Here is a 19103-nt window from a genome sequence, read left to right as displayed (position 1 = left end):
GTTCAAGGATTAAGCTAGCTGTGCTGCATTTCATTTGTTTTGGCCCGGCTAAGCCAACTCTGCTAGTTCAACCCTCATCCCGCACCCAGCGAACCGGCAAACCCGCAGCTGGCCCCTCAAGGCTCTACCAATTCTGTTAGCTCTGCGTTTCGAAACCCTCAAATCCATCGTATACGCCGCTCCTAAGCTCGCGAGGACTGGGCGGTCTCAGGAAGGCGGTCGCCCGAGCCCGGCGCCTCCCCTAAGTTTTGCGCGCTCTAGGTGTTGGGATAAATGTCAGACAGTGGCACAGACACCGATGACGAGGTGCAGGCGCAGATCCAGGTGCGGACAGTTTGGGGTGCACAGACGACTTTTGCTGACCGGCGACGCGACTGGGCTTGTCGGCCTGCAGTTGCCACAGTTTGACACAACGATCTTGTGGACGCCTTTTTCGCTCGCAGCGGCGCGGGCCCGCTGGCGCCAAACCGGTGCTGGGGGGGCCTGCTGGCGCCCGTCCAGTGCCGGGGTCGCTAGCGGCACCTCGCGGCACCATCCCTGTGCCGCCGGTTCCTTTGCGCCCCCCGCCGGCACCTCGGGCGCCACCCAAGCCACCTGCAGCCAAGGGTGGTACGGGAGCGAAGCCCAAAGCCGCCCCCAAGCGGCCCGCGGGAGCTATCACGCTGCGGACGCTGCTGGACGCCGGGTTTCTGGTGCCCGGCAGCAAGGTGCTATATGTGGAATACAAGGGCCTTATCACGTGGGCAGACCTGACGGAGGAGGCCACCATCATGTGTGATGGTGAGAGTGCGGCCTGGGAATAACCGGAAGTCTGCGATGGCACGGGGGACTGCAACGGAGAGTGGGCAGCGCAAGGCTGTAGCACGGGGGCGTCGACCCCACTGGAGGGGTTGGCCCCCCCAACCATGCGCGATGGTCGTCATAGCATGTCCTCAGCCACTCGCCTGTCATAACGATGCTGGGGTGGTGCATACGATGCCATGGCACGACAGGGCAAACCTTCGAGTCGCCCTCCGCCTTCTCTATCTTCGTCAAGCGCAAGCTCAACCCGGAGCGCAAGGCGGACGACGGCTGGAAGGCGGTCAAATACGCCGGAAAGTGAGTGATTCAGTTCTCAGATTCATGACGAATTCGCAGGCACCTGGGTTTCCTCAACCTGTTCAAGGCCCACAACACCCGTCTGAGTCTGTAGCTGACAGATCCGCAGCTCCCTATCCAGTAATGTACACGCCGCGAAAGCATGTGTGTCCTTCTTCCATACTGCCAGGCTGTTGGAGCACTACAAGGAGCAGTACCTGCGGCAGCAGCTGGCAGCGTCGGGGCGCGACACGCCCGGGTCTAGCTCTCATTACGGAGACGACGACGGTGAGCGTTGAGTGAGATGAACGATGCGAGATTGATGAGGGGCAGTAGGGCGCTGTATGTCTTGGATGCTTCGGGAGGGGGGCTACGTGCAGGTCAATGTTTGCCCAAGGCCATGGCGGTGCTGCGGCGACTGGCCGCGTGCAAGGAGCGGATGGCGGGTAGATCCGCACTTGACGTGCAAGCTGTGCGCGTGCGGGGCCGTTCTGCGTGGCGCATACAAGCGCCCGGTGCTGGGGATTTGAGCCAGCGTACAGCGGCTGATACCGGCTGCTGATTGTGGGTGTTCGCAGACGGGCCGCCTAACAAGCGGCAACGCATGGACGGGGCGGGCCTGAAGATAAAGCTCAAGCTTAAGGTGCGCGACTTTGCATGGGCGTTGCCGCTGTGGCCGCTGTGGCCTTGCCTAATGAGGGCTTGGCTGCGGGTCCGGGGCGTCAAGGGGCATACTACATGACAATCGGACCCGAGGCTCACTGCTGCTGTCAATCCCTGTGTTGACGTTGCCTCCCTCGGCGCCGGCCTCCGTGGCGCGCCTGCCTCCTCCCGTAGGACGGCCCCGGCAGTCCGGTGAGTGCCGGGCGTGCAGCGCATGGGTGGTTGCTGTTGGGGCTGTGGCTTCTGTGCTCTCATGGGTCTGTGTGTGTGTGTGTGTGTGTGTGTGTGTGGTGTGTGTGTGTGTGTGTAGATACCAGCCCAAACAAAACCAAACCAAACTAAACCAGCCGAGTACAGGCAGAGGCGGCAGTTGTCTGGGGGGGGGGGTTGCAGGGATGTTTGGAAAAGCGGTACAGGATGCACGGAAGACTGCAGACGAAGTTGTTACCACCGGGGGGGGGTAGCCTGCTGCTTCACCACCGCCACCACCACCACCCCTTGCCGGAGCACTCGCTGGCCTGGCCTGCCTTGCCGTTGCCAACCCCTGCCGGCTCCCCGGGCCTGCTAGGCCTCACTGCGCGCGCGCTAACCTTCCTGTCTCTGCTCCTGCTCCTATCTACCTTTACCGGATTCAGACTGCCCATCGCGGCCCCACCATGCCGCTGGGCGAGCCCTCGGAGCTAGAGCCCATCGAGTGCGGGCAGTACGCCGGCGCGCCCGGCAGCGGCGAGCAGGGCGCGCAGCCCTTCCGCGTGGAGATCAGCGAGCTGTGAGTGGCGGGCGGGACGTTGGGGTGGGGGCGTTAGGGGCGGAGGAATGAGGGTTGGGAGTTGGGGGCTGGGGGTTTGGGGTAGATAGAGAGACGCAAAAGGGTGCCTTTAGGGCGCTGTTGCGCACGGACTGCTGAGGCATGGGCGAGGCGAGGTGGTCCGGGCAGGGGAAGCGAACGGCGGGGACAGGCACGCAGCTGGCTGCGCCTGCGCCGACACGTGCGCCGGTCCCTGATCGCCATCTGCACATGCACGTGGCTGTGCACACGTGTCTCCCCCACAGGGTGGTGATTGTGATGGACTTCCACGCGCACTGCTCCGCCACCGAGGTGGGCGGGCTGCTGGCGGGCAGCTTCGACGAGGGCGAGCGCCTGCTCAAGGTGCGAGGAGCGGGGGGGGTGGGAGGCGGAGGAGGGTTGGGGAGGAGGGGAGGGGAGTGACGTGGGTCAGGACGGAATGGGCAGAGGGGCCATACTTAGGGTCCGGAAGGAGGGAGGTGAGCAAGGAGCAGGGGCTAGGGACCGCGCGCGTCTGCTGCTGGGTAGCAGCGAGTACAGAGGGAAGCGGCCCACAGGGATGCACGAAGCGGCAGCGGCAGCGGGCATCGGTAACGGCAAGGAATTCCGTTAGTTGGGTCTTGCCTTCTCATATCATCCACGTCCCTCCGGTGTGTTTTGGGGCGCAAGGGAACGGTACAAGCTAGACGACGTATGCGATGGTATGTGTATGTGTGCATGTGTATGCGTGTTGTTTGCAGGTCACACGGGTGTTCCCAGTGCTGGAGGCGCCGGCCTCGGCCGCCGCCACCTACCCCAGCGCGTACGGCGCTCCCCGGCCGCCCGTAGCAGTGGAGTTCGACCCCATCGACCTGGCGCGGGTGAGGAGAGGGGACCCGGTTGGGGCGGAGCGGGGCTCAAGGGGAGGCAGGCACGAGAGCGTGGACGGGTTTATCGGTCAAAGCAGCAGGTGCTTAAGGAGGAATGGACAGAGGAGGGTAGGTGGATCTGACTGCGCCGAGTACCCAAAAGGGCCGAATTTTTGGTCAGAGCACGTTTGAGGAGCGCCTTTACATCGTGCCCAACATGAACCCGCCAGAGCTGTCCGACGCTCTTTGCCACTGTGTGTTCTTTCTAACGCTGTTGTCCTGGCCCCAACTCGCTCAAACCCACCACCTAACCCTCACCCAGGTGACGGAGGTGATTAAGGACTGGGGCCTGACGTGCGTTGGCTCCTACCGCTCCCATCCCGCCTACTACGACCAGCCCAACGCGCTGGACGTGCTGGCGCAGGCCACGGCGCAGGTGGGTGCGGCGCTCGCGCGAGTTTGTTCACGTATCTGTTTGTTGAGCACGTGGTGCATCTGGGTTGTGGCTGGAAAGAGCCAATCAGTGGTTCCTGATGTCAGGACCCAGCTAAAGATGGAGCTGACAGCTCCTTTTTGTGTGGTCATGACAACAGGCGAGAGTGCGCACTGCGGGCGGCGCGGAGCCGTCCGTGTGCGCCATCATCTCCCCCTTTGACCCCGCCATGACCAGTGAGTTGAGATTCGCTGTTGAGTGCTTTGGGCTTGGCACATACCATCTTGGCTTACGGCTCTCAACGGCTCTCACAAGCCATTCGCCGCACCCGGGGCAGTCGCTCCCCTCCACGTAGCTGGGCGCTGTTTAACTGTCCTTGCTCACGCTTCATGCGCGACCATCCGGACGGTGCCTTCCTTTCAACCCCGTGCTGAGGGAGACAGCAAGCGCGCCCCCACCCCTGCGTCGAACCTTCTCGACCCCGTATGTGTTTTCGTTGCCACGTGTAACAGCCGCGCCTGCCAGCGCTATCACCTGGTTCCACGTGGAGCGGGATGACCCCGCCGCGCCGCTGCCCGCGCTGCCGCCGCCCGGCAGTGGCGCGGCGCCGCCGCAGCTGCCGCCTGGGCTGCGGCCCATGGCTGTGGCGCTGGAGACCAGCCGCAGCGCCAACATCCACCTGGAGGTCATGAACCTGGTGTCCACGCAGTTCCAGGTGGGGCTCCAGGGGCGAGCGATGGGAAAAGGTGGCGAAGGAAGGGGTTGGGGTTCGTGTCAAAAGTCACGCCATGGGGGTTGGAAGGCCAGCCATTCATCTGGGGATCATGAACTCGGGTGTCCACACAGTCCCTAATGGAAGGGGGCATCGAGAACAAAGGGCAAACGTTTGGGCAAATGGGGAAGGCGTGTTCGACCGCGCGTCCAAAGTGTGAGGGCGCTTGCGGACCTTTGTACTGCCACTGCCACAATCTCACCCAACTCTGTCTCCGCTCCTCGCCCTGCAGCACACTGCGCGCACCTACGCGCAGCGCCCCACGCGCGTACCGCTGGCGCTGCCCTGGCGCCCGCCTGGCACCGCGCCGCCCGTGCCGCCGCCAGCGCTCCCCGCCAACGCCTGGCCCGTGTCCGACACGTGCCTGGACAAGCTGGTGTCCTCCGTGACCGCCCGCCTGCCCGAGGTGTTTGAGGGCGACCTGGTCATCACGTACGGCAGCATGGTGCGCGACACCGTGAGCCACGAGTTCCAGTTGGCGGAGCGGCAGCGCGCGGGGCTGGAGGCGGGCGGGCCGGGCGGCTCGCTGGCGGCGGGGCGCTCGCGGCGGCCGGCGCGCGTCAATGGCGCCCTGCAGGTGAGCTGGTTGTGGTGTGAGTGGTAACTTGAACCCATCCCGAAAGGAAACAGTGGTGTGTGTGGTGGTGCATGGTGTTGGGGATTGGTGGTGGCGGCCCTTGAAGGAGGTTGCGTGGTCTCGCTGTGAAGCGGGTGCTGGAGCCAGCGCGCACGTACGTCGCACCCCCGTGGTGGTGTGCTGTGGTACTGGGGCCGCATGCGCGCCCTGCTGGCAACATGCTGTCCTAATGGTGCGCTCACTTGCGGACTGCGAACTCCCGCTTTGACGCACAGGCATACAAGGAGTTTGGCGGCAGCGACGAGGAGGAGACGGAGGAGGATGAGGACGAGGTTAAGCTGGACGACGACTCGGACGACGTGCTCACGGACGACGACTGAGCGGCTTGGTCTGCATGGAGCGGAGAGCGGCTTGGTCTGTCTGATTGCACTCTGACCTGCTCTGACTAGAAGGGAGCAACGTGGGAGCAACCGGGCTTTTGCACCAGGTTTCTTGTTCGGAAGGGAGCTGCGGACTGACGTTGGGCAGGGGTCGGGATTGAAAGATACGGTCTGTTCGGATGGAATGCTGTGGAGGCCTGGCGACTGCAATGGGAGGCGGGGCTTTGAGGTTGGGCTGCGTTTGCTTAACGGCATTTCCGAACGCAGTGGGCAGGCGGAAAGGGCAGGGAGAGCTGGTTTCCAGGCCGCGTGTGGCCAGGCTCCGCAGTCATGGCCCAGTCGTGGCCCTGGCGCCGCATGGTTTTGCGAAGGACTCTAGCTCGTGCATCCAGCGAAGGACGGCGGCGGCGTGCATGAATCAAAGCTGCCAGGGCGCTTGGCATCAGGCAGTGCATTGCCGCAGACGGCCGCTGCCAGGATGGGTAGCACTGGTACATGTAGCGTCACAGGGTTGCGCAAACTGATCTTGAAGCCTGCGAATGAGGCGCCAAGCATTCAACGAAAGCGGCGTGCTACACTGCATGGACGAGACTGCTTGCACAGGGCTGTGAGGGCCTTGTGCGCCCACGCTAATTTATTAGTGCCGGTCCCCACCGGCTATGGCGGCAGTGTCTGTAAGTGGACGGATGGCCACGCCGTTTGAAGGACTCAAGTCTCAAGCTGCAGCACAGCATGCGGATTTTGCGGAAGTGAAAGGGGATGGCAGCCTGGCAGGCAGGGGGAACAAGGGGTGTCAGCTTTGTACAGCTGGAAAATGGGCTGAGCCCCATGTAGCGCAAGGGGATGTGACGATGGGCACCGGCGACATGAACAGCACCCTTGCAAGCCCATCCAGCGGGACTGGCCACTATGCCAACGCCGTGCCGAGGCACCGACATGCCCTGTCCCCGCCACGCCACGCCACCTTACCCACGCCACTTCACGGTCCATGATATCCCAAATGCACCTCACCCACATCCCACTCAAGCACCGCAAACGGCTAGCCGGGCTCGGGCGCGGGATCCCGGGCCGCGACACATGTAAGGCTCGGGGACGCATGGTTTGGCTGTTGCAAACAATTTCGACATTCTTGCCCCAAGACGCTTGTCGTCGACATGTTTTGATACATGGATGTAAGATATTTAGGGGCCGAGAGCTATACTCGCGAACTGAAGAAAGTCAAGATGTCCATGGACTCACGAGGTCGCTTCTCGCTCCGGCCGAGTTTTCCCTGCCGTCTATTTTTCTACAATAGGTAATTGCAATTAATAATACGTGGCACTCGCGGTTTGTGCCAGTATGGTACTTTTTGTCGACACAGGCAGGCACGCAGGCAGGCAGGCAGGCAGGCACGGACAGGGGCAATCCTGGGGGGCTTCGCCCCCCCTGGATCGCTTCGCTCAGGGGGCTCAGCCCAAAAAGGCGGACAAGAGAATGCCAAAACGATCCTCTAGCCATAGAACCCGAACTCCCGAAGCCAGCCCTCAGGGCGCGGACACAGAATGGTGGGGCTCATGATTCATGAGTGTTATCATAAGCCATAAGGCTGTTATATTTTAGAGGTAGACCGGGACGTGCGTCGCACGGCACCTGCAGCGCCGACAGCCTACCACGGTATTTATTTAGGCTAGGGCGAGTAGGTACAGCACATCAGCCGATTTCAGCGCTTGTCTGCCGCGCACCGGTGCCCCTTCACGACATGCCCCATTACATTGCGGTTTGACCCACTAGGCCACTACCGCTCGCCACAACCGCTATCCTAACACCTCCGATCCCCGGGCCTGGGCCTGAAATGTCGCCCAGCCTGCACCTTGAGCTGTAAAGCACAATGCATTACCAATCCATGCCACCCAGCCACACCGCGCCAAGAAGCACCCGCATTCCGTCATCACACCAGTTCACCAAACCATACATTCCCGCGCCGGCCTGCAACACGGCTCTTTGCTGGCGCCAGTTTCTCCTCCCACCTACATCGCAGTAATTTTGCCCTCGTCCTTGCAACCGCTAGCATCACGCTCTCCGCGGCCGCCGCGTGGCGGCTCCCTTCTTGTTCGAGTCCTCCTCTTCCTCTACCGCTGCCTGTTTGCCGTCAGAGGCAACTTGCTCTTGCCCTGGCGCAGCCACCTGTCAAGCAAGGCATGAGCAAACAACATGGATTTGCGACGGACGCATCGGCTGTGCTGCAGCAGGGCCGTTGCGCATGCAGCTTGGCCCCTGGGTGGACACTGGAAGGTCCAGTGACAGGCTGGCTATCTGCATGGTTGCATATTGCATATGGCCCACCTTATCTGATTGCCAGATGAAGCTCCGGATGAGGCTTAATACGAAGACGCACCTGTGCGGAGGTGTAGGGAACGGTGTGTGCTTCACTGATCGTGCATCACGCAGGAAGGCCCTCCAACGGAGGACCAGCCAAGAAGACGAGTGCTGGGCACAGGCACGTGATAGGGCACTTTTGCCCCTCTGCCTCACCCAAGTTGACCCCCTCAGGCCTCGCGGCGTCAACCCTCACCCCTACACCAACAACGAACCCACCAGGCCACTGCGAGGCTGCTGTAAAGTCGCTGCTGCTCCGGTTTGGTCCCCGGGTCCAGGATTGTTGGGAGGAAAAACTGACTCAAGCCGAAACACCCAAGTGAAAATGCCAGGCAGGAATAGCCTACTCCCTGCCACTGTTTCCGCGACTCTTGGCGCTTGGTGACCAGCGGCGCATTTGTGGCCGACGTATTCTTGCTGCTGGGGGCCATGGTAGTTTACCTTACTATTGAATTGTAAGCCTACGCACTGCTGAAGGTCTCACTTGGGCGCACGAAAATTGTCTGCGATCCAAGTCAACTCATTGCACTTGGGCAAGCTCGGGTCACAGCTCACTTTCTAGTATCATGTATCCAGCTGACAAATATGCAACTTCAAATGAATCCTCACATTAGCCCTGGCTGACGATGACAGCCGAACAACGCTAACCGCATGGCGAGGAGCAACGCGCTTGGCCTGGCCCTTTGTGCCAGCGCCCAGCATAGTGGAGCACTGCTGTGGAGTACTCCTGCAGCCGATGCGCTCCCTTCTCTGGAATGGGCCGCTGCGGCTCAGGCGGTCGCCATTGCTGCGACTGGTGCGGGCTCAGGAGTGTTGCACTTGCAGAAGCAATCGCTGGCGTACGCGGCGTCAGGTCACGGGTACATCATTGTCATACAGTGCGACCCAGCCTGCCCGCAAGCTGCAGTGCGGCTCAAGCTTGCTGAGCTGCTGAACGTCGTGGATGTGTTTTTGGGCCCGGCGTACGCTGCGGCCGCCGCGGCCGCTCCGACTCGTGACGCCCTGCTGCAACGCCTGTCCCCGAACTCCGGAGACGTGCTTGATGTAAGCTATTAGCAGCCCAATGGGCATGGTAGCAGAGCGCTGATGCGGCAAATGCGTTGTTGAGAGTGACAGTCGCAAACCCAAACCCCGCTATACCCCCGCATGCTGTCGGAAAGCTGCGTCTGATTAACACGTTCCGCTGCGTTCGCAGGCGCTTGTGAAAGAGTCCAGCAGCAGCTACGACGCTCGTAGCCCGCCGCCGGCGCCTGGAGCCCTGCAGGCCCTGCTGCTCTCACGGCTGAGCGGCCTTGCAACAGCCGCAGCTGCCGCTGCCGCCACACCCGAAGCTGCAACAGAACCTCCGCACCCCGCCCACGACACAACTGTCGCCTCAGCCTTTTCTCTGCTACACCAGCACACCCATGAGCGCTACCCGCGCATCAGCACCCACCACGTCGACCTAACCGCCCTGTCAGCTACTGCCACTTCAACTGCCGCTGGGGCTGCTGCTACTGCTACTGCTGCCGCAGCGGTCCCGGGGGCGGGGCCGGAGCCTGCCGTGCTTTTCTCTGACCTGGTGGAGGAGGCGGCGCTGGAGGAGCAGTACGGTAATGACGTGGCAGACAACATGCGGTTGGTGCTGGACATGGTGCGCCCGCCCGACAGCCAGCTGTGGACGCTCATCCTCGCCGAGCTGCAGGCAAGGTTGAGATAAGTCAGATAACATATTGAGCGAGAGGTCGTGCTCAAGGGTGGAGAAAGGAGGCTTGCATATGACTGGACAGCATCGCCGGGCTTTTGGGGCGAGAAGGGGAGCCGCTGCCTGCCTGCCTCAGTTCGGGAGCTGAGCATGGGCCAGGGCCGGGCCAACTGCGCAATTGTATGCTACGGCGCCCATGCTCGCACTCGCCCTCCGCATACTGCAGGGGCTCGTGGCGGGCGGGGAGCGAGATGCGGCCGCGGCCGGCCGCGCGGCGCCGCAGCGGCAGCTGTGCAGCTTGGACCTGTCCTCGCTTAAGCCGGGCCTCACCGTCACGGCCATCATGCTGCGCCTGGGAGCGCCCGCACCGCCACCCGCGCCCGCCGTCGGTGGCCGGGGCGCCGGCGCTTCCGGCACCTCGGGCTCGGCCTCGGGCGGCGCAGCTGGGTCGGGCGTACGGCGTCACTGCCATGTGGCACTGGTGCTGGTGTATCTACTGGAGGATGAGCGGTTGGCTGCGGAGCTGTTCCGCGGCGACGGCGGCGGCGCCAGCGCGGCCGTGCGGCAGGCGGCGTTCCGCGGACTGCCCTACAGCGTGGCAGCGGGGCCGCGCGCAGCGCCGGCGGCCGCGCGTGCCGCGCTGGACGTGGCTGCGTCGGCGTACGAGGGCGCCTTTCCCGACAGCGCTGCGCCGCTGCTAGCTGAAGCGCGCAGGCTTCCTCCCATCGCCGCAGCTGCGGCCGCGGGAACGGGGGCTGGAGCAGGGTCATCAATGGCGGGTGCAGCGGCAGTACCGCCACCGCCAAAAGCGCGGGCCGGCGGCGACGTACCCATAGTGCCGGTGGGGATGGGCGCAGCGCGCGTCGATGGTCGGGCAGAAGGCGGCTCACCCGCGGCCGGCCCTGCGGCGGCGACACAGCTCGGCGCGGCTGCGGAAGTTCCTTACTCACTGGGTGGCAGGCAGGGCTCAGCGACTGGCTCGGCAGCGGCAGCCACGCGCCCTGTGCCCAGCGGCGGCAGCACCACAAGCAGCGTGGACTTTGGCTACGGCCCAGAGCCATCTGCTGCCCGCCAGAAGCGGCCGTCGCCGCTTGGCGTCTTTGGCTCCTCGCTTGGACCTGCGGCAGCGGTACAATCACAGCCGCAGGCGCAGGCGCAGGCGCAGGCGCGGACTCCACATGTAGCAGCTGCAGCGGCAAGGGCCGCCGAGGCGGCTGCATCTGCGCCGACCGGAGCAGCAGCCATCGGATCGCCGCCAATGAGTCCGGGCGACGGCGGTGGCGGCAATGGTTACACGCCGAGCAGAATCTCCGCAACGGGCACGGTGCCAACCCGGGCGTCCGTGGCAGGGGCGCCACCTGCACGTGCCTCAGCAACAGGGCTCGAGCCAACGCGCAGCTCGGTCACAGGTGCTGACCCCGGGGCGGCGTCTGTCGCCGCCTCCGCCGCAGGCCGCGGCGCCGGCCACAGCCCGCTGCTGTCTGGGGCCGCGCCGCCGGCGTGGATGCTGGAGGCGGCAAGTCCCGGCTCCAGCACGGGCAGCTCACCAGGCAGCGGTCAGGAGGGTGGCGAGGCCGTGGTGGGCGTGAGGGCCGGCCATCCGGGCGACGACAGCGCTCCGCGCAAGCGCCCCAGCGCTGAGCCCGTGCCCTCTCGCCGGGTGGCAGACGTGGGCGAGACGAGCAGCGGCGGCAGCAGCAGTAGCAGCTTTGGGCCTGTCATCATGCCAATGGGTGCGAGTTCGCAGCCCGGGGCTGCCGATGCACCGTCCCCCGCACTTAGCAGCACATCCGCCGCCACTATGAACGCTGGCCCCATGGCGGCGACCGTCGTTACACCAGCACCAGCCGCAGCGCACTCGTCCCCGGCCCATGCTACTGCTGCCGCTGTCGCTGCCGCCAGCGCGTCAACTGGTGTGCCTGCCGCCCGCACAGCCCCGCCGCCGCGCTCACTCCTGGGTGGGCCGCTGGGCGGTATGTTCTCTGCGGCTGGGGCCAAAGCCGGCGGTGGCAACCTTTACAACCAAATGGCGGCGGAGGGGGGCCTGGCGGCGCCCAAGTTGCTCAGCCCCACCACAGCAACTGGCGGCGCAGCTAAGTCGTTGGCCGCGCCTGCAGCTACAGGTGCGCCCGTTGCCGCCGCGGCCACGATGGCGCCCGCACCCGCCGCTGCGCCGCCTGCGGCGGCTGCAGCCGCGCCTCAGCTTGCGCTGGTGAAACCGATTGAGGCGGGCGCCGGGGCAGCTGCCGCTGCGGCTGCAGCGGCCGCTGCAGGGGCAAATGTAGCTGTGCTACGGACTCCACAGCAGGCTGCAGCTGCTGCAAGTGCTGCGAGTTTACAGGCGTCAGCCGCGCCAGCAGTGCCGGCCCCTGTGCTACTGCCCACACCAAACTATTCAGCAGCAGCCGACGAGGAGGCTTTCCCGCAGTTCAGCATGCGCTCGCAGCCGCTGGCGCAAGCCCAAGCGCAGGCGGCGCTGCCGCCGCGGCCGAAGGCAGCTCCAGGCGCACCGCAGCCCATGCGCGCGAGCGTGCCACTCCTGTCGCTCATGCAGCCGCTGGTGGATCCAACCAACCGCCGCAGCGCACCCGCGCTCCACGACCTCCTCGCTGCATCCACCCTCACGGCCACCGCCACCGCCACCGCTCCCGCTCCCGCCTCCGTGTCGGGCCCGATGTCTCGAGCCACGGCTGCCGTATCCGAGCCGGGGGCAGAGCAGACACCCGCATGGGCACTGGGAGCCACCGGCGCTGCGGCCGTCTCGCGCACGACGTCGTTGGGCCGTCTCGCAGCAGGCGGAGGTGGGCAGCTGCCGCCACCGCTACCGCAACAGCAGCAGGCGGCAAGTAGGGACAGCGGGGCCGGGATGTCGCCGCCGACGGCTGCCTCGTCCTCAGGCAGCTTTGGCGAGGAGCCTTTGGATGCGCTGCTGGGCCTGGGCTTGGGGGCAGCAAGGCGCAGCAGCGCAAGCAGCGGCAGGACTGCTCCTGGGACGGCTGCTAATGCTGCCGCCTCGGGTGCGCGCGCTTCCAGCAGCGCTGGCTTGGTGGGAGTGCCTGTGGCATCAGGCCAGGGCGCAATACGGACGAGCGGCGGCGCTGCAAGTGGCCCTGGGGCTAGCGGGGCCGGCGAGGCTGCTGCGGGTGTGGTAAGCGTTAGCTCCCGGGCAGCGTCAGGCGGCGGTGTGCTGCAGCTGGCGCCTCCGGCAGAGCCGCCGCCACCGCGCCGGTCCACCCTGCGGCGCAGCAGCAGCGGCAGCAGCACCCAAAGCGCCAGCAGCGGCAGCTACAGCGGCAGCGCTGCTCTGTCTGCAGCAGTCGCGGGCGCCAGTGGCCGGTCGGCGCCGCACGCGTCTGCCAGTGGCGCACCGCCACCGTCCTTCCTCAAGCTCGGGGACGGGAAGGCTACCTCCGGCACGGCTGAGGTGGCCACTGCCACCACGGCGGGCGAGCCGCGCCTCAGCTTTGCGGGTGCAGTGTCCGGCCGGGATGGTGTTCATGCGGGTCAGGACCGCCCCGGCGACGAGAGCAGCGTCAGCGGTAGCGCCTCCCCAGTGCCGTCGGCTGCTGCGGCGACTGCCACCTCAGCCAGCGCAGCGGTTGAGCAGGGTGCCGCAGTGGTAGTTGCAGTTGCAGAGCGCCCGCAGACAGGCGGCAGTCGGGCTCTTGGTGCCGCGTCGTCCATGCCGCTTGGTGGGCTCCCTGCGACTCCGGACACGGGCGACGGAGGCGCATTAGGCGCGGGGTCAGATGCGCCTGATGCACCGCTTCTGGCTCCCACACTGACTCGGTCGTCCTTTGGGTGCAGCAGCTCCGGCGTGTCTGAGCACGCAGCAGAGGCAGACGCAGAGGAGCCGGACCCCTCTCATGCCGCAGAGCAGTGTCTGGCGCCGGCGCCCGCGGTGGCCGAGGTCAGAGAGCCGGTGTCTGGCGGCCCGTCAAAGCTATCGCTTGTTAGCTCCGAGCCGTCTGCTAGACTTGGAGCCTCATCTGGGGCTGTGGCTGTGGTCAGTCCCGATGCAGCTCCAGGCCTAGACACTGCTGGCGCAGCAGGTGCGTCGGCGCCTGCGATGCCCGAAGTGCGCGTGCAGCAGCGAGGAGCTACAGCGGCGGCCACTTCCAAGGCTGCTGCAGAGGTTGTACCGGACGCTGTTGAGGCCACACCGCTTGAGGCAGCGCGGCCTGCCGCCACGGCCAGCGCTGATACTGTTGCGCAGGCGCAAGCACTGGCCGAGCTAGAGGCAGCGCCTTCGGGTGCGTCAGCGGCAGCAGTCGTGCCGCCAGCTGTATTTTCACCCGCGGCTGGCATCCTGGAAATGGCCGCGACGCCCAGTACGCGGGGATCGGGGCCGCGCATGGCGCTTGGTGTGCCTGGAGCTGATGCGCCGATGGCCGTGGCGTCTGATGCCGCCCACACCATGAAGCCCGCTGCGCCTGCTACTGCTGTTGCTGTAGCTGCACCAGTGCCAATACACTCGGTGACGCCAGCAGTAGTAGCTCCGGACCATGTCAGCCAGCCGGATGCATCCTTGCTGGCAGGAACGATCCCAGCCTCCCACCGTGGCGGTGCCGTGGCCGCACGAAGCGTGTCTCGTGGTGCCTCTGGCTCGAGGGCCGGCGTGGCACCTGGAGCGACTGCGGCGCCCGGCGCGACAGACGCAAGCCTGGACACAGCTGCGGCAACAGCCTCTGGAGGATCGCGCGGCGCGTCCGCGGCAGGAGATGCTTCGCGACTACCGAAGCCGGCGTTGACGTTGGACAAGCAGCAGGTGTCACCGCCACGTAGGGCATCCTCGCCTCCCACTTCCTCGTCTCCATCTTCCTCTGGCTCCTCGTCGTCGCCCTCGTCTTCATCCACCTCCGCCTCCTTGAGCCCAGAGCCCCAATCCGGCAGGGACCGGAAACGTGGAGGGCCCCACGCCTCTTCCAGTCGCAGCCGGAGCAGGAGTCGAGGCCGCCACAAACGCAGCCGCCGGCATCACAGCCGCCGGCGCCATAGCCACCACCACCACAGGCGGCACCGCCATCACGAGGTCGTGCACCACTACCACCACTACTCGCCCTCGCGCCACCCGCCGCCGCCGCCACCCGAGCGGCAGGTCTCCCTGCCGCCCGGCTGGCCGGTGCGGCCTCCACCCTACGTGCCGCTGTACCCCTCCTCCTCTGACCAGGACCGGGACTGGTACCGACAGGGTGGCACCAGGGCTGGGGACCAGGGCGCAGCGGCCTTCGCGGCCGCTGTTGCCACTGGTATGCCTCCGGCTGTGTGGCCCTGGGGCTGGCCCTGGGGGGCGCCAGCACCTCCGCCAGGTATGGCTGCACAGGTGGGCGGCACAGTGCCGGCTGAGGGCAGAGGCGGGTGGGACGGTGCTGAACAGCCACCCGCCGACTACCAGCCGTATCCCTTGCAAGGCGGCGCAAGGCGGCGCTCCCAGGACCAAGTTGCGGCGGCCAGCAGCAGCGGTCAGGAGCAGCCCGAGGATGATGAGCGCGGCAATGCGTCGCCGCCGCCGCAAGATCTTCAGCTGGATGCGGAGGCGGAGGCCGAAGCGGAGGCAGCGTTGCACACCGAAGCAGCCGAGGTGGAGGCGCGGACGGAGGCGCAGATACCGGACATGCGCCACAGGGAAATCGTGGCTGCCCACCGGGAGGCGCTCGCGGCCATTGTTCGAGGGAACAGCGGCGCCCCAGCCGTTGCTGTTGCAGCCGCATCGTCAGGAGGCCGCCGCCGGGGCGTAAGCAGTGCAGCTGCTGGCGCCGAAGGCTCGCTTGCTGCTGGAGGCAGCCGTGGGCCGGGTCAGGCAAGCGCCAGGAGGGGCGCGGCGCAGCGCCTCCTGCCTGACGCGCTGCGTGCTGCCACGCCGCTCGCTGCGTTCATGCTGCCGCTGCGGGATGCCGTGAAGCTGGCTGCTGATTCCGTCACCGGCGCCCGGTCCGGCGCCCGGGCCGTGGCAGCGACGCACCGAGAGGCCGCTGGCGGGTCCGCAGAGCACGATCGTGACCAGGCAGCAGCAGGTGGCGGGCGGGCAGGAGCAGCTTCCGGCACAGTGGCGGCTGGCTCTGATGGACAGGCGGCTCTGGCGGGTACGGATCTCGCTTTAATCGCGGCAACGGCAGCCGCAGCCGCAGCTGCTGCGACGGCAGCGGCTATGGTTGCGGCGCCCATGCAGCAGGCCCTGGCAGCACTGAACGCCACTCGGGACGTCACTGCTGCCGGGGCAGGGGGCATCCGTCAGCGCACACAGGCAGCTCAAGAGGTAGGTTTAGCATGCCGCATGTCGTGATGCGTTACCGACAAGCGCCTTTCTTCGCCGTACCCGGGATCCCTGTCACTGGTACCGCGTACTGCCTTTCTTCCCCACCGCCCTACTTCCCCACCACCTTACTTCCCCACGCCCTGTGACCCTGCAGGTGGGTGGCGTGGCCTCACTGCGAGCCTCCAGCGCCACGGCCCCCTGGAGCCTGCCGCCCGACGGCTCGCCCACACGGCCGCCATCCCACCTTTCATCACCGGCCGCCAGCGGGCCGCCCTTCTTGGGGTCCCCCATTGGCAGCCCGGCAGCCTCAGCCGGCGGCCCATGGCAGGCGCCTCACCACCTGCAGCACCAACCACTGCCACCGTCGTCACCTACATCGCACCCGCCGTTGCCGTCGCCTTACGCGGCTACACACCAGACGTACCAAGTGCCGGCAGTCTGGCCGGCGCCATACCCGCAGCCTGCCCACCCCATCTATCCCCAGCCCCACCATCCTCCACACCGCCTGCACCATGCCTACCCGCAGCCGCCTCAGCAGCTGCACTACACAGCGCAGCACCCAGCCTTCCACCCACACCCAGGGCGGTCGCACCAACGCCTGCACGGGCATCATCACCTGCGGACCGCTGCCGGCGGCGGCGGCGGCGGTGCGGCGGCTGGGCGTGCGGCCGGGGCTGCAGCAGCTGCTGCTACAGCCAGTGGGGGGCGACAGCTGCTGCTGTCTCCGCGGCAGCAGCACCAGCTGTACGTGGAGCTGCTACAGCTGCAACAGCTGCAGGAGCAGCAGCAGGCGTCGGTGGTGTCACATGCCGCGGCCGGCAGCCCCCCAATCCTACAGCGCGGTACTCCGCCCGTCCAGCTGGTGTCGGCTACAACGCCCCGCTCGGGGCCCAGCCACCGCCCGTTGCACTCTCAGGGAACGCGCGTGTCTCCTGCCAGCGGGCAGCACCGTTACCCGCACTCCAGCCGGATGCAGGGGCTGGCGCACGCGCATCCTAGCTCGCGCCAGCAAGGCAGCGGGGCTGCTCCTGCTCACGGCAGCGCATCCGCACACGAGGCCGCGCCGGCAGCCAGCGCCGTTGCCAGCACCGGCGCGAGTCCCCTACGCGCCTCAGCAAAGAAAATAGCGGCGGTCACTCCTGCAAGCTGGGAGCACAACGGCAGTGGCAGGGGAACCCCTGAAGCGGCGGCTGCCCAGCCCCGCACGCCCCAGCACAGCACGCCTGGCTCAGGCGGCAAGCGCCGCGACCGCGCCCAGCGCCGACAGGCGCCCGGCTCAATCAGGGTCCGCTTGACGCAGCACGAGTTGACCCCCACTCGCCTGAGCAAGCCGCGGCCCGGCACCACCGCAGCCAGCTCAGGAAATGCGACGTCCGCCACGGAAAGCGGCAGCAGCGGTGCAACGGTGCCTGCAGCGCCCAAGTCCGCCGCTGCGCCCTACGGCACGGTTGTGCCGTGGCTGCGGCTGATGACCAACACGGCAGCGCACGCGCGCATTGAGCGGTCTGACGCTCTGGAGGTGGAGGCGGAGGTGGTGGCTGCGCTGATGGCCTCCGCTGCAGCGGCGGCAGCAGCGGCGGCGGAGAGCCGTGCCCGCCACGTGCGTGAGCAGGTGGCGGCTGCCCTCGCCACTGCAGGCCATACCGCAACCGGGCGGGGGCCCGGGCAACATCCGGCGGGCACAACTCGCTCAGAGGGCCGCCCCCAGCCGCACCAGCCAGTGGCGCTGGCACGCAAGGGCGCCGCCATCGCGGAAGCTGCTCTCATCCATGCTGTCGGCAGCGAGCACTTGACGGCGCCGTTGCCGCACGTTGCCGTGCTGCGGGAGACGCGGCGGCAGCACCACGCCAGGCACGCATTGCTTGTGTCCGCGCAGTTGCAGTCGCAGCCACAGGTGAAGGCGCCGGAGGTGGCGGGCGTCAGCAGTGCAGGCGGCGTCCAGTTGCCGTCGCGGCCGGAGCAGCAGCCGGAGAGGGAGCATGAGCGGCTGGCCCCCGGCAAAGAGCACAGCCTGTTGGCGGAGTGGGTGCAGCACGGCGAAGAGAACCAGACCCGGAGCTTGATCGAGGAGCGGGCGGCTGAGGAACATCAGCTGCAACTGCGACGCCAGCAGGAACGGCAGCAGCCGCAACGGCCGCCACAGCAACTGCAGCAGCAGGGCTCAGTGGCTTTGTTCGCAGACTTCATGGCCGCACCCGGAAGCCGCAGCAGCCGCGGCAGCCAGTCTTCCGGTACGCCGTCATCCGCCTCAGCGTCTACGGCTGGGGTACGGGGCGCTGCACCGCCCGCTTTGGGCCCGACCGGGGCCCGAGTGGCACCAACGCAAGCCGCGTCACAAGTGGTGGAAGGGGAAGGCGTGCAGGGCTCTGGCTACGCCATAGCGGCGCCGGCTCGCAGTTCTTCAGCTTCGGTTCACACAATCAGAACCACAGGTGGCATCCAGGCGCGGAGCGAGCGTGTGCAAGAAATGCTGGCGGAAAAGGAACGGCAGCAGGACCGGCCTCAGCAGGCACGTGTTGCTGTTTCGGAAGGGGCACGTGGGAGTGCCAAAGAGTCACTGGCGTTGTTGTCGTCTGTGGCCCAGAAGCTGGAGTCGTTGGCAAGCGCACAGTAGGCTGACAACTTAGCCGGTACAAGATACGGTAGTGGCGGCAGAGAGGTGCAGGAAATACCGGTATCAAGTTAGGTCACGACATTCATGGGGGACTGCGTGCATTTGCCAGCAATGTGCAAAAGCACGCATGAAGGTCAGGCGCGTACATTTACTAACAGCGTATAACACGAGCTACAGGGACGTGCCTGAATGCCTGACCATAACGTGACAGGGTGAACAGAGTTCATTCATCCGATCGACAGTGGCGTTGAAGCAATAGTTGAAGTGCGGGGTCCAAGAAGCTTGACGTTTTGACGAGCAGGTGCTGCCTTCCGCCTAGCGGCAAGCGTGGGGGCCAAATCTGTGCCGCGTTTCACGTGTGTGTACTGGAAACGCTGGAAGCTAAGGATCTACTTGCGGGGCATGCGGTTACGTTACGACTGATAGCTGGGTCCTGGCAATCCGGGCACGCGCAAGTCACTGTAGCCTGGATGGCACAGGTGGTGGTCGTCAACACGCCAAAGTTACGTTCCCGAGTGCCCTTTTCACATAAGCAGTGGGTTGTGGCCTATGCTATGCCACTCGTCACGGCTGCTGCGACGGGCGATACAAAAAAGCCGCGGGTTAAAAAGTCGCGTTCACGGTTCAGGCAGGACAGTTAAAAGCGTCCGGTGGACC

General features: G+C 66.0%; 3 protein-coding genes across 3 annotated transcripts; 2 read left to right on the top strand and 1 right to left on the bottom strand.

Annotated features, from left to right (window-relative positions):
• Positions 1-71: 71 nt before the first annotated feature.
• CHLRE_13g589050v5 (uncharacterized protein) lies at positions 72-6417 on the top strand. Its single transcript, XM_043069722.1, has 14 exons — positions 72-324; positions 444-780; positions 993-1098; positions 1268-1365; positions 1656-1720; positions 1915-1932; positions 2376-2509; positions 2794-2890; positions 3268-3387; positions 3698-3811; positions 3969-4044; positions 4321-4523; positions 4813-5157; positions 5433-6417. The coding sequence occupies exons 1-14, from the start codon at positions 274-276 to the stop codon at positions 5535-5537; spliced, it is 1869 nt and encodes a 622-aa protein (XP_042917697.1). The 5' UTR covers positions 72-273; the 3' UTR covers positions 5538-6417.
• A 666-nt stretch (positions 6418-7083) lies between these two features.
• CHLRE_13g589000v5 (uncharacterized protein) lies at positions 7084-8355 on the bottom strand. Its single transcript, XM_001693590.2, has 3 exons — positions 8112-8355; positions 7860-7911; positions 7084-7700 (listed from the first exon to the last, which is right to left on the bottom strand). The coding sequence occupies exons 1-3, from the start codon at positions 8321-8323 to the stop codon at positions 7587-7589; spliced, it is 378 nt and encodes a 125-aa protein (XP_001693642.1). The 5' UTR covers positions 8324-8355; the 3' UTR covers positions 7084-7586.
• Positions 8356-8455: 100 nt separating this feature from the next.
• On the top strand, positions 8456-19041 carry CHLRE_13g588959v5 (uncharacterized protein). The gene is made up of 4 exons (XM_043069721.1): positions 8456-8936; positions 9088-9576; positions 9803-15832; positions 15987-19041. Exons 1-4 carry the CDS (start codon positions 8544-8546, stop codon positions 18444-18446), a joined length of 9372 nt encoding a protein of 3123 aa, XP_042917696.1. The 5' UTR covers positions 8456-8543; the 3' UTR covers positions 18447-19041.
• Positions 19042-19103: the final 62 nt, after the last annotated feature.

Source organism: Chlamydomonas reinhardtii, chromosome 13 (assembly GCF_000002595.2).
Source record: "Chlamydomonas reinhardtii strain CC-503 cw92 mt+ chromosome 13, whole genome shotgun sequence".
Classification (NCBI taxonomy): domain Eukaryota; kingdom Viridiplantae; phylum Chlorophyta; class Chlorophyceae; order Chlamydomonadales; family Chlamydomonadaceae; genus Chlamydomonas; species Chlamydomonas reinhardtii.
The sequence above is the reverse complement of the archived record's forward strand: the minus strand, read 5'-3'. Positions and strand labels throughout refer to the sequence as shown.

What these genes read in the sequence shown, in the direction of transcription:
- CHLRE_13g589050v5 (XM_043069722.1), top strand. Translation starts at nt 274, where the DNA reads ATGTCAGACAGTGGCACAGACACCGATGACGAGGTGCAGGCGCAGATC. An exon ending in ACCCCATCGACCTGGCGCGG is followed by an intron (nt 3,388 to 3,697) that starts GTGAGGAGAGGG and finishes ACCCTCACCCAG; the next exon opens with GTGACGGAGGTGATTAAGGA. An exon ending in TGGTGTCCACGCAGTTCCAG is followed by an intron (nt 4,524 to 4,812) that starts GTGGGGCTCCAG and finishes CTCGCCCTGCAG; the next exon opens with CACACTGCGCGCACCTACGC.
- CHLRE_13g589000v5 (XM_001693590.2), bottom strand. Translation starts at nt 8,323, where the DNA reads ATGGCCCCCAGCAGCAAGAATACGTCGGCCACAAATGCGCCGCTGGTC. An exon ending in AGCAGCCTCGCAGTGGCCTG is followed by an intron (nt 7,912 to 8,111) that starts GTGGGTTCGTTG and finishes ACCTCCGCACAG; the next exon opens with GTGCGTCTTCGTATTAAGCC. An exon ending in TCATCTGGCAATCAGATAAG is followed by an intron (nt 7,701 to 7,859) that starts GTGGGCCATATG and finishes CTTGCTTGACAG; the next exon opens with GTGGCTGCGCCAGGGCAAGA.
- CHLRE_13g588959v5 (XM_043069721.1), top strand. Translation starts at nt 8,544, where the DNA reads ATGGCGAGGAGCAACGCGCTTGGCCTGGCCCTTTGTGCCAGCGCCCAG. An exon ending in ACTCCGGAGACGTGCTTGAT is followed by an intron (nt 8,937 to 9,087) that starts GTAAGCTATTAG and finishes CTGCGTTCGCAG; the next exon opens with GCGCTTGTGAAAGAGTCCAG. An exon ending in GCACACAGGCAGCTCAAGAG is followed by an intron (nt 15,833 to 15,986) that starts GTAGGTTTAGCA and finishes GTGACCCTGCAG; the next exon opens with GTGGGTGGCGTGGCCTCACT.